At 38.3% G+C, this 12,571-nt stretch overlaps 1 protein-coding gene across 1 annotated transcript; it reads left to right on the forward strand.

Moving 5' to 3' along the window:
• The first annotated feature begins 228 nt into the window (after nt 1–228).
• LOC101732341 (protein FAM162A) lies at nt 229–6,456 on the forward strand. The gene is made up of 4 exons (XM_004916928.3): nt 229–527; nt 3,226–3,331; nt 4,353–4,461; nt 5,910–6,456. Exons 1-4 carry the CDS (start codon nt 377–379, stop codon nt 6,003–6,005), a joined length of 462 nt encoding a protein of 153 aa, XP_004916985.1. The 5' UTR covers nt 229–376; the 3' UTR covers nt 6,006–6,456.
• Nucleotides 6,457–12,571: the final 6,115 nt, after the last annotated feature.

Below are 12,571 nucleotides of genomic sequence, written 5' to 3' on the forward strand. Positions count from 1 at the left end.
GTCCAGTTTTGGTATAGGGCATAAACAGTATGTGGTAGTTCCGTTAAAATCACCAAACTTTCTTCCATTTTTATTAGCAGAAGGCACAGTGTGTGTACGTGCAGTCTAAGCCAGTACAGTGTGTGCAAGTGTAACTGTGTTCTTATTCAGCCCCTCCTTTCCCTGCCAGTAGTCACCATGACTAAGTAAATTCTCTGTTCCCTGCCATTAGCGTGTGTCTGTTTCCTGCTGTGTGACGTGCAAAGCCCTCTCCTGTGTCACAGCCATCAGAAGCTTTAAGTAGGAGTGCTTGCAGCAAGCAGAGCTTTAGGAGACAATAGGGAAGAGCAAGCAATCGCTGAACACACACAGACTGAGAAGGTGTGTTGGGCACACAATGTCTGCCTTTAGTTTAATCAGATATAAATCTCTAGCAAGAGGCCTGCTCAGTGCTGGCAGCAGCACAAGGACAGCACTGCAGGGAAGGTCATATTGCCAGGCTGTCAAGGATATAGCAACCAAAGAAACTAAACCACAGACAAACTCCGGTGAGTACATTCAAATAATACAACATATTTTTATGCAGTTCAGTCAAGCTACAGTTTTTATGCAATAAAAAAAAAAGTATTTCCTTAAAGTAGTTAGATCTAATAAAGATAATTTTGCTTAAATGCTATTATAAGAATAATTTACATTTAAGTTAAATGAATAGTTTACCTTCGAGTTAACTTGAATTTGCGTATAGTATAAAATGGGCAGAACTCAGGAACTTTTCAATTGGTCTTCATAATTTATTTTTTATAGTTTTTGTATAGTTTGCCTTCTTTTCAATCTTTCAGGCTTCCAAATGGGGGTCACTGACCCCAGCAGCCCCTAAACTGTTGCTCTGTGTGGCTACAATTTTATTGGTATTGTCATATTTTTAATACTTATCTTTCTATTCAGGAATTCTCCTATTTAGTATCTTATTCAAACCACTGCCTGGTTGCTAGGGTACTTTGGACACTAGCAACCAGGTAGCTGCTCAAATTCGTCTGCTGAACAAAAAGCTAAATAATTCAAAAACTACAAATAATAAAAAATGAAGACCAATTACATATTGCCTCAGAATATCACCCTCTTCACATCATGCCAAAAGATTTTCTTTTAGATGAAGTAGAGAGTAATATTCTAAAACTATTTGCAGTTGGTGTTTATTTTGTATTTTTTTTTCAATTATTTAGCTACCTGGTTGCTAGGGTCCTCTAGTTTACATTAGAAACCAGTAGTTTAAATGAGAAATGGGAAGATGGAAAGTAAAGGGCCTAAATAGAATAATACTTAATAAAAGTAACAATAACCATATGTAGCCTTTCAGAGCAATAGATATTTGGCTGCCAGGGTCAGTAAGCCACATTTGAAAAGAGGACCAGTTGAAAAGTTGCTAGGAATAGGGCATTTTACAACATGCTAACTATATAATACTAAAAGATACCTCAAAGGTGAACTTGCCTGAAGAAATATATTGTTGTCTTTCTATTATTTAACCGATACACTGTATGAAAATCAGCTCCTTTAGAATCAAATTTCATTGTAACATTGATGAAAACAATAGATTGCCACTTGAGAAATTAGAAAAATATAACAACTTATTAGCAACTTATAAGAATGTTTTCCGTAAAACAGTTGCAGATCTAAATTCAGAAATACAGTACGTGCCCTTGTGTCAGAAAGTGCAGATGTGGGGGAAGTCTCATACATTATACAGTCTTTTGTAGTTGTAAAGGGAATGCTTATTTTGTAAACAGCGACATTTTGTTTTATTTAAAACACACCCTTTGTGTAAGTAAGGTTTGTCCTCAATGTAATTTCCTTGTTTAGATTTAAACATTTTGTGCTTCTTCATACTCTTATTAATATGTTTTTTTACAGCTGGTTACATGTATGTCAAAATTCATTACACAGCTTTATAAATGCAAGGGATTTTACATAGGAAAGCATGGAAACTATGGGAAAATGCATGTTGTATCTACACGTATATCTTTTTATTACACAGCTGTATAAATATGTCCCTATGTGTGCATAAATGAATTACACCTTCTATGCATGTATTGCATTTATAATTTACATCATCTACAGACATGTACAGCAACAGGGTCCCCTTTTAAATGGGCAGGAATGGAGCTGCTAAATAGCAATAAGTGGAGACCGCCAGTTTAATAAGAAAATGTGGGGGCTGCAGTGGTGTAGCTATAGAAGAGGCAGACCCTGCAGTCATGGGGGGGACAGGGGGGCCCAGACCGTGGGGTCTGTTACCTCTATAGCTTTAGCAAACCCCCCTTCCCACCATTTGCCACTGCTCTCCAACTAAAAGCTAGCGGACGTGGATGAGGATATGAGGAAGAAGCGGAGAGTTGGGATGTGACGGGTGGGTGGGGAGTTTGGACATGGGGGGCACGCAGGTGCGGAATGGGAGAGGCAAATTTTGCATTGCTCCCCTAGGCCCTCTGAAAGTTTTTAGCAGGGGGCCCCATGCAGTCTAAAAACACTACTGGAGGGCTGGTTTATAACTAACTAACCAGTAGGGTTGCCTAATTTGAATTCAAAACAGGGAGATTTCTCTTAATAACCCATGTGCATCTTTTTTTTACCAATCACATATCTTTATTTCTAAAAAAAAAGGTTGGTGGGTTTTAGGTGGGAGCTTTTCATTTTATGGAAAAAAAAGAAAAGCAAAAAAAAAAAAAAATGTGATCATGAGCATGATTGAAAAAATGTTTGCATCTTTAAAGCCACAATAGTTAATTAATAATAAATGATATTGATATTCCTTGCATATATACTACCCTATCTGTACTACCCTATCACTATATATTCTTTTTAAAGGAACATAATCGTTGAGGGTAGATCTTAGATACAGTATGTGCTTCTAATGCTCTTGTATGTGACTATTACTGTCTTCTTTCCTAGAGTGCACTGTGCTTCCAAAATGGTGCCCCCAACTGCTACCAGCTCTAATAACAGGCTGTCTCTGTATAAATAAAAAATAATTTTACATTTTAAATAACCATCATCATACTGACATACATTTAGACAGGATTAAACATTGTAATTCTTTATTCTGTTGATAGATCACCCAGCTATTAACACAGGGAGCTGTTTAATATGCATTGTAAAATATAATAATGAAAGAGGTGACTGAGCGTACAAATATATGAAGTTTCCTACAAAAGGCTGACATTAGCTGTTTCTCTGTTGCTGTTAAAGGTAAACATCTATTCAAACATGAAAGAAGACCAACAGACTTTGACAAAAAGATACTTGTCTGGTCTGGGCGTTATAAAAAGGCGGAGGATATCCCAGAATTTATCTCGTAAGTAAATACGTTTCCCATTATGTAGAGAATGTATCAACTGCTAGGTGAGCAGTGGTGGAAAGGATGAAGTGACACTCCCATTTGGTGCCATTTAGATTGCAATTCATGTTTAAAGAGAGTTTACACGTTTTTATTTTTGTTTCGAGGGGTTGAGCCCCTTGAGGGGGGTCAATGAAAACACATCCCACTTGAGTCTGCGCTTCAGTAAAGACACTTATAATATTTAGGGCAATGAAAAGTAGCGGAGTGACTAGGAGACACAGAGCTTAGTGATGATGAATCTGTTCCTTTTCACTTCGCAGTAAAATTAGCAGAACTGCAGAAAAATTTGTGAAATAACAAAAAATTAGCAAAAAGCATTAGCCAATAGGCATAAATTTGTGCAACGTTTTATATGCGGGCAACTTGCTTTTTTCATTCCGAATGCATTAAAGTCAATGGCCATTTTTTCTCAAGGTTTTTTTATGAGTGCATCTATTTTTACGTACAAGACTTTTTTTTATGCTCACAAAATTTCTCTCTTGCTCCAAATGCATTAAAGCGATACTGTCATGATTTTTATGGTGTACTTTTTATTTCTAAATTACACTGTTTACATAGCAAATAATTTACTCTACCATTTAAATTTTTTTCCTTGAACCAACAAATGTATTTTTTTTTAGTTGTAATATGTGAAAGTGTCACTAATAAGGTTCCATAAATTAATGCCCATCTCCACAAATTACTAGTAATTTGTTTACATTATGTGCACCACCTTACCTGTATATACTTATGTAGCTTAGATTCCAGTGCAAATTAGTCTTTCGGAAGGTCTGTGTTAAGATAAAACATTTGGCGTACAATTTTGTGTCTAGACAAACAGGGCAATAAATTGCTTGAACTTGTGAGAATGATAATAAGGTGCTATGCTAAAGCACTAAAGGAATTTGAACTTTTTTCAGTTTTAACTCAATGGGAAAATCATGATGCAATGTTGTTAGTTGTTACAGTAAAATTTGCTTTATCTCTCCTTTTTCAGATATGAGACCCTGTCTGCTTCCAGAAATAAAGTCAGAATTAAGATCTGCTATGCAATGATTGCTGGAACAATCCTAGGATGTATTGCAATGGTGATATCTGGCAAAAAGGTAAGTGATTTAGTTTTACTTTCATTTTATAGTTTAAATAGGAAAAGCCCAATTTGTGAAAGTGCTACATCCAACCTAGGGATTATGCAAGTATTCCATATATTAAAGGAAAAAGAAAGGTAAAGTCACTTGGGGGTGCCAAAATGTTAGGCACCCCCAAGTGACTTTAACCGCCTACCTTTTACCCCGGGCTGGTGCCGCTGTCAGGAGAAAACTGCACCAGCCCGGGGTAGCTGCCGGCACTTCCTCCTTCCGGCCTCGCTGCGCGCGCATGCGCAGTAGAGTGAAAAGCCGAACTTAAACATTTAAGTCGGCTTTTTCGCTCTACTGTGCATGCCCGGCCACCGGCAGTTTAGGAAGTGGAAGGCGGAAGGAGGAAGCGCTGCGCTCCAGGTGCCCCGGGCTGGTGCTATTTTCTCCTAACAGGGGCACCAGCCCGGGGTACAAGGTAAGCGGTTAAAGTCACTTGGGGGTGCCTAACATTTTGGCACCCCCAAGTGACTTTGCCTTTCCTTCCCCTTTAAGACTGCATGGGTATCCAGAAACTTCAGCTGGATTCTTTGAGCGGTATCATGCCGTGCCTATTCCCACACAAGTATGGGCTGCACCACAGTGTCGCTGTGTTGTGTAACCCTTTCAAAAACAACTCTAAGGGGCACATTTATTAATCCACGAATCCGAATCCGAATGGGAAAAATTCAGATTGGAAACAAACATTTTGCGACTTTTTCGTATTTTTTGTAATTTTTTTGTCGCCGTTACGACTTTTTTGTAAATTGTCGCGAATTTTTCGTAGCGTTACGACTTGCGCGAATTGTCGCGACTTTTTCGTAGCCGTTATGATTTGCTTGTATATTGTCGTGACTTTTTCGTATTGAGTGCTCGTAAACGGCGGGCAAACATTTCCGACTTTTGATTTTGGAAGCCTCCCATAGGACTCAATGGCACTCTGCAGCTCCAACCTGGCCCAAGGAAAGTCACGATACTGAAGCTTGAATGAATCCGAAACTTTCGTACTTGGCGCGACGGCTACGGAAAAGTTGCAACAATTCGCGCAAGTCGTTACGCTACGAAAAAGTCGCAACAATTTACGAAATCGCGAAATACCGATCATTACGAAAAAAACGCATTCGGACGCTTTTCGGACGTTCGTGGATTAGTAAATGTGCCCTAAATCTCTAAATCCAGTCAAAATAATAATGTTTGCCAAATTTCCAGTAAAATGTGATAATAGTTGTTCCAGAGCAAATGCCATATGTGCCATTTATTAAATCCCACCTAGAAGTAGGTCTTGCCCTAGAGGAAAAGTAATTTACTGAAACTTATTTAACCAATATGAAATGGCTCCAAGGAATAAGCCAAACGCATGTGAGTGTAAAGGCTTCCATACAAATATGCACAATATTTTGGCATCAGACTCCTTTTTATTCATGTATTTGTCTTTCCAGGCTCTCAAAGAAGAAAACACACTTCTCCAAAAGAATATTGAGAGAAAGAGAAAATTGAGAGAAGACGCCGAACCTTTAAAATCTCATATGAATTGATTGGCTGTTGCATTGTAATATATTGTTTGTGTTTGAAATATGCACAATTTTTGTTTATTTTTTAATAAAGCACTAGAATCTCAGGAGATATAATGAAGTGCCTTCAGCATTTCTGGCATGTATTCACATTTTTTGTGCTGTCACAGTCATTAGTCGCAGAATGTTTGGGTGACATGTTGGCTTTCATTTTGGATGCCAGGTATGGGCAGCAGAGTATAAACGAGGAAACAGGAAAGAATGCATACAGTACATACATGTTCATACATTCTTCCTTATTTGTATTTTTTAGGTAAATAAATATTTTGGTGGCCAAACTTCTTATTCTAACTAAAGGATATTACAGAAGGTTTTCTGTTTTTAAATGTAGCACCTTTATGTTTTTAGTTTTTTTTTTAATTTTAATATTTCTGTTATTATAATAATAATAAATATGTTTATTTTAATGAATAGATTCATTTGTGGTAGAATTCTTAACTTTGTCTGGGTCAGATTTTAGATGTACTTGTAGCATGTTTGATGAAATTAAGAGCTAGAAAATTTTTATGCCCTGCTACAGCTTCCCAAGAGACACAAGTAATGGGGATGCTGAATAGTTTAGGCTGATATGTTAGTCAACATATGTAAAATGGCTGGTTATTTCAGGGACAGACTAAAACTCCACACTTTAAGTTATTAATATTTGTTTCTTGGTAATCCAAATTAAATGGTGATCCAAATATGAATCAATCCCTTAACTATAAAACCCAAGGTCCCAAGCATTCTTTACAACAGATCCTTAATCTGTGCTTGACAAAACTATCTAAGCAAATCAAGACAATAAAACAGCCAAGAAAATGGCATCTTAGTTTTTTTTAAAACTATCTATGGAAAACCAGAGATAAATAATTGCTCATTCATCCTTTAATTTTACCTATATTGAGAACTCATGGCATTGGATTTTACCAATTAAGCATCTTAAATATTGTCTAATAAAAAAACAGAACTTGTTTAAAGGACATGTAAAGCCTACATTTGCCTACAATGTATATCAGTTGGGCACGTCTCCCCCACCCAAATGGCATCATTTGTAATGCATATATCCCCTCCGCTTGCCAGCACCATCACATGTTCCTAAAGCAAATAGCAGCTTTCAGCCGGTGGCCATTTTTCCTCTGATACATAATCAGATACATTTAAATCTGCAAGCAGCATACACACACAGACCCTTATTCAGCATACATTTCATCAAGAATACAGGCTCACACAGGCAGAACTGTTTTTAATAAAAGTTCTTAATAAAAGTTTGAGCTGAGCTAAGGAGAGGTTAGGAGAAAAAAAACTGAAGCAGACATCTAAAGCTGAGTTTCTATGGGAACCAGCAGTGCCATCTCTTTACTGGCTGCTAGACTGGAGGGCGTGTTTACTAATCTGAGCTTAGAACAACTGAGCATGCCCACAAGCCAACAGCCAAAGCAAATTCCTGAGGGGGGGGCCGAGTGGGTTACAGGAGGAGAAGGAAATCTAAGTGATAAAGGGGATGTTGCAGCCTTACTATTAACCTCTGGACAACCAGTGTGGTAAGTATTGAAAGATTTCAAAGAGGCTGGTCACTCATTAAATTTTTGTGTGTGGGGTTTACATGTCCTTTAGGGGTTAAGATATACGGAGCTACTAGTAGGAGCTACCTGTCATGGCTACTAAAATAGACAATGCCGGTCATTTACTGATAACTGCCTCTACATGTGTTTTAGCAGAGGCAATTCTCTGTATCGTCTATGGCAGGATATTTTCTGGCATTTATAAATCGTGACAAGTTGGTGTAACTAAGTAGCTCTGTGTGTCGTAACTCTAAAGATATTATGACTTCTGGGCATACCCCATGGTTTGGGAGGATTTTGAAGAAAGTAAATCCATCCCATGCACAAAGCAACAGAAATAAATTTCTGTCAAATTCAAAACCCTGTCCAAAAATACTGGAGCATGTTCTATGTGATCCCATAAGCTACCAGTCTGGGCCCAGGTTGAAAAAAGGCATAGGTTAGCCTATAAAAAACAATACAAGTGGGGTGCTATACAGATTATAAAAGGGAAAACCAGGGGTGGGCCGAAGAGGAACCTGCCTAGGGCACAATGATGTGGGGGGGGGGGGGGGCTTTTTGCATCATAGACCTTCCCCTTTTGGTCCCAACCTCCCGCCTGTAGGTCATTGGCCAGGAAGGGGCTTAAGAAAAGGTAGCAACCCTACACATACAAAGTCAAAGAATGTCAATGACCTTAATGGCACACATACTTTAAAGGAGACATATTGGATAAATAAAAAAAAACCTTAATCCTGTAGGCAATTATGAATAATATACGGTGCTGGTTTTACTTTGCTCTAAAAATTAATGCTATTTGTAAAAATTGCCCCTTTATTTGAGCTCCCTATAGATCCTATCAGGTTTTTGTCCGTGTTTCAAATGAGGGGTGGGCGTGTCATAAAGGTTCCTGCCAAAAACACAATAGGAGGGGAGTAGCCAATAAAAGCCCTGCAGTGACACACACAAAGGCAGGCTTCAGTTCCCTATCAGGTCAGCCTGGCTGCTGATCCTAAAGTGCAGCACTAAGTGCGGCACCCAGTACACTGCACTGTAGGATAGGCCGGCTCCCCTACCAGTCCAGAGAATTCAGGCAGCAGGAAGTGGAACAGATGGGTGGGACAACTTTTTTTAAGCACAATCCTTCTATATTTCTATACACTGGTACATTCTTTAACATAATATGTCTCCTTTAACAACTGCAGAACTGTCAGTGACAACCATGGCTGTGCATGTGTTTCTGACTCAGTATTGCTGTTTGGTGCATTGGCATAGCATTGCTATGGGAAGCAGTGACTGGTGATTTATCATGTTTTGACCCCCGTGGTTTTTCCTGGCGGCACTTTGAAATGCAGTATAAAATAAAGACAAGGTGAAAAGTTACTAGGAAATGGCTATTCAGTAACATATTAAAAGTTAACTAAAAGGTAAACTGCTGTTTTAAACCTGTTTCAGGGAACATACATTTCATGCTCACAGCATGTTCAATAAATAGGTTTGCCCACAGCTATAGAGAGCAGTGCTCAACGCAGCAAAATCTATTTCAATTAAAAAATGTGAAGTATAAAATAGTTGAAAGTTTGGCAAACTGCTGGTGTTGATTTACTATAGATTCTCACAAGTAAAAATATAAACACAGAAATCTGCTTTGTGTGCCTGCACCCCGGTCAGTGCCATGTGCCTTGCTCCTGCAACAGCTCACCATAACCATTAATGGTAAATCTCCCCATAAGTGTAAGGTGTAACGGCTAAGGAAATGTGCATTTCAAGAGGTTATTTGTTGTCCAAACCATTTCACATTTTAAGGATCACTTTCACCACCAATAACAGAGAGCTCCAGTTCACCCCTGGTTCCCCTTTATCTGAACTCATGGAAGGGGGCCAATGTACATAAATTGTATCATTCAACATTTTGTTGCCAAATGCTTTTTACAGCCATTTCTATAAAATCAAAGAGCAAGATGCATTTTGAGTATTTTTTTTATATGTCTTAAAGGAGAAGGAAAGGTAAAAACTAAGTAAGCTTTACCAGAAAGGTCTATGTAAATACAACCATAAAAGTCCTCTGTGAAAAGAAACACCCCATTTCTTTCCTTTTATTCTGTATACATGATCTTCTGTGACTGTGACTTCCTTCTCTCAGCAAAATCCTTCAGGGCACAGCAGTAGTCTGCTCAGTTTGCTCCTCTCTCCCCCTCCCTTCTCTTCCTTCCCTCTCCCCTCTCTGCTCTCTGCATCTCCCTTCTGCTCTTCCGTCTCTCATCTCTGCTGAATAATCTGAGCTGAAAACTGTTCTGTGCCTGTATGCTGCTGCCTGGAAGTGAAGTCAGACCAAGCTACAATGGCAGCTGCTATCTTAAACAAACTGAGGGACCTTCAATGGCTGTTTACTTGGGTATGGTAATGCATTCTGCAGAATACATATAGCATTTACAATTGTGACTAATCTATTGATGGCTAATTGAAATGTCTAAAATATATATTAGCTAACTTTTGGATTACCCTGTTATCAAAGATGTTCTTTTCTATTATCAGACTAAATATTGTATTTCAGTTAATTTTCTGTTTATGGAAATGGCACTTGCAACATTTGGCCCATGTGGGAAATACCATTGTATAAATTAAGATTAAAGGTATTCTGAAGAAAATGTTTAGAATACAATGATTCTAATGTTAGTCTATAGAAAGGTATTTTCAGGGGTTTTGCCATAGGAAGCATGATTTTTACTAAATCCTCAGAAACAACATAATTATTAGAGATCATTACCATTGGTGGGAAGGGAAGCAAACAAAAAAAAAAGGCTGCTATTTTTGTTGCACTTTGCACAACTATGTGACGAGCACCTGTGGGCACTGGTTTTGCCATAGAGAACAGAGCACAAGGACTTGCACTTTCCCCATAAATACAGCACTACCTGCATCCAGTTGCACTGTGTTTATAAGGGGCAGGCTGGGGGAGGCACGTAGGATTGTATATGTTGGGCAAATGGCTCCAGGGCAAAAGGGCAAGGGGAAGCAAGGGCAAAAGGGTACAGCCTTGCCTAGTGCCCCTTGCTAATGTGAATGGTACAGACAGATTGATTTTAATACTTTAATAATTAATGCAAGACCTTGATCATTATCAACGATGTTCAACCAGACTGGGTTAAAATACCAGGGTTTATGGTGTCGTTGTGGGGGGTAGCTGGTGGTCCAAATTAATTGTAATGGAGTGTGATCTGAGATACCTCTTGCAAGGTATGTGGCTGACTGGATGTTGAGAAGTAATTTTTCTGATGCAAAGGCCATATCTATTCTAGAAAGGACCATATGTAAGGCTTAGCTTGGTAGGTTATATTCTGTTTGCATAGCCTATCCAACTGCTCATCTAGGACAGTGTTGAAATCTCTGGCAACTAATACAAGTGCGTGGAGATAGCTTGATATATATGTTGCCAGATGTGTTATACGATTATCAGTGTAGGGTTGTATATAAATATTAGCCAATATTGTTTCTTTCATATTGAGGTAGCAGTGTATAAAAATGAAATGACCTTGAGGGTCTGATTAAAGGGTAAGTAATTTGAAGTTTGTTGATTTTTTAATTAGGGTAGTGAGAAAAGCCCAACATACCCAGGGCCTTTTTAGAGCCAGGACTTTATTAACCACTAGGTGGGTTTTCTGGAGCGTAAGTCATTATGTCCACAAACATTCCATAATAAGATTGAGAGTGGCATACCCACCTTTTCTGCTCAACCCCAACCCAAGCAGAATTTAGCTCCTAACAGAAAAAAGAAAATATCAATTTATTAACAAACCAGAGATGCAATTAGTCAATGGGGTGGGCAAACCATAGCCTGCACACCTTGGTGTTGTAGAGAGAGGTCAGAATAAGTTTAACTTGTGGTTGAGTCTGTATCAGACTAATAAAAAGAAAAAATACAATATACAAAATAAGGGCCCCACTGCTCTGGGGCTTAAAAAGAAAAATGAGTAACCTAGGCTAGGGTATATATTTTAGAGAAAAAATATTGTTGTGAGGGCTATGGGACCTGAACCATCTTGGAACTGGAACCACATTTAGGTGTAGAATCCTGGTTACTGTTCAACCTACTGTTCATGCCAATTATAGGAGGACTACACAGTACAAGAGAGACTGTCTATTTAGGAGATTGCAACAGCTGATTGACCGTATATGCTGTATTAGTCTCATGGTTCATATAATGGCGGTGCGAGCCAGGTAAATATTAAGAGAGAGGGAAAAAAAATAAAGCAGTGCTGTAAAAGAAAAACCTGTGCTGTAAACACCTATGTGTGAATGTGTTGCCTTTCTGGAGTTCTTCACTTTGCTACAAGAGACAGATATAATGGTAGCAACAGATATTATATTGCACCAAAGCTTTCTGACCAAAGCTTCAGCAGATTACTTTCTTTAATCAATTGTTTTGCTTACAGTAACCCTTTAACATTGCCAAACAATTCTATTTAATGTTCTACAATTGCTTTGCAGACAAAATGATCCTTGCTCTCTCTCTCTATAATGTGTGTCGTTTTAATTGTCCTATTTCTATCCCACTTAATACTTGTTTCCTATTGTACTTTTCGAAACTTTGAGATCTATTAAAAATTGGCCATCAGTATAATTAGCTTGCATGAGTGGGAGTAATAGGCATTAGGGAGTGTCATCTTACTAATGAATGTCTATTTCTTTGTCTCCAAATTCTACTTTCTCTTTTCTATGCAGTTTATTTTAGGATTGGAAGTTAAATGTGAAGATGATGAGTATGCAGTATTTCATTTTGTTCGTTAAGCCCCAGAACACTCACTTGACACTGAACAGTTGTTAATTATTTGTTCCAAAAAACAGCTTAAATACTGTGCAACTATAATAAAGTATCATCCCCTTTTTCCTAATAATCTCCCTGACTTGTAGGGAGGGACAGCAGCTGGGCTGCAGAGCATTGCTACACTCTATAATCAATGTACTTTGCCTCTGCCCTAGTGAGAATGGAAATGTGTATATTATATGATG

This window comes from Xenopus tropicalis, chromosome 8, assembly GCF_000004195.4.
Source record: "Xenopus tropicalis strain Nigerian chromosome 8, UCB_Xtro_10.0, whole genome shotgun sequence".
NCBI lineage: Eukaryota > Metazoa > Chordata > Amphibia > Anura > Pipidae > Xenopus > Xenopus tropicalis.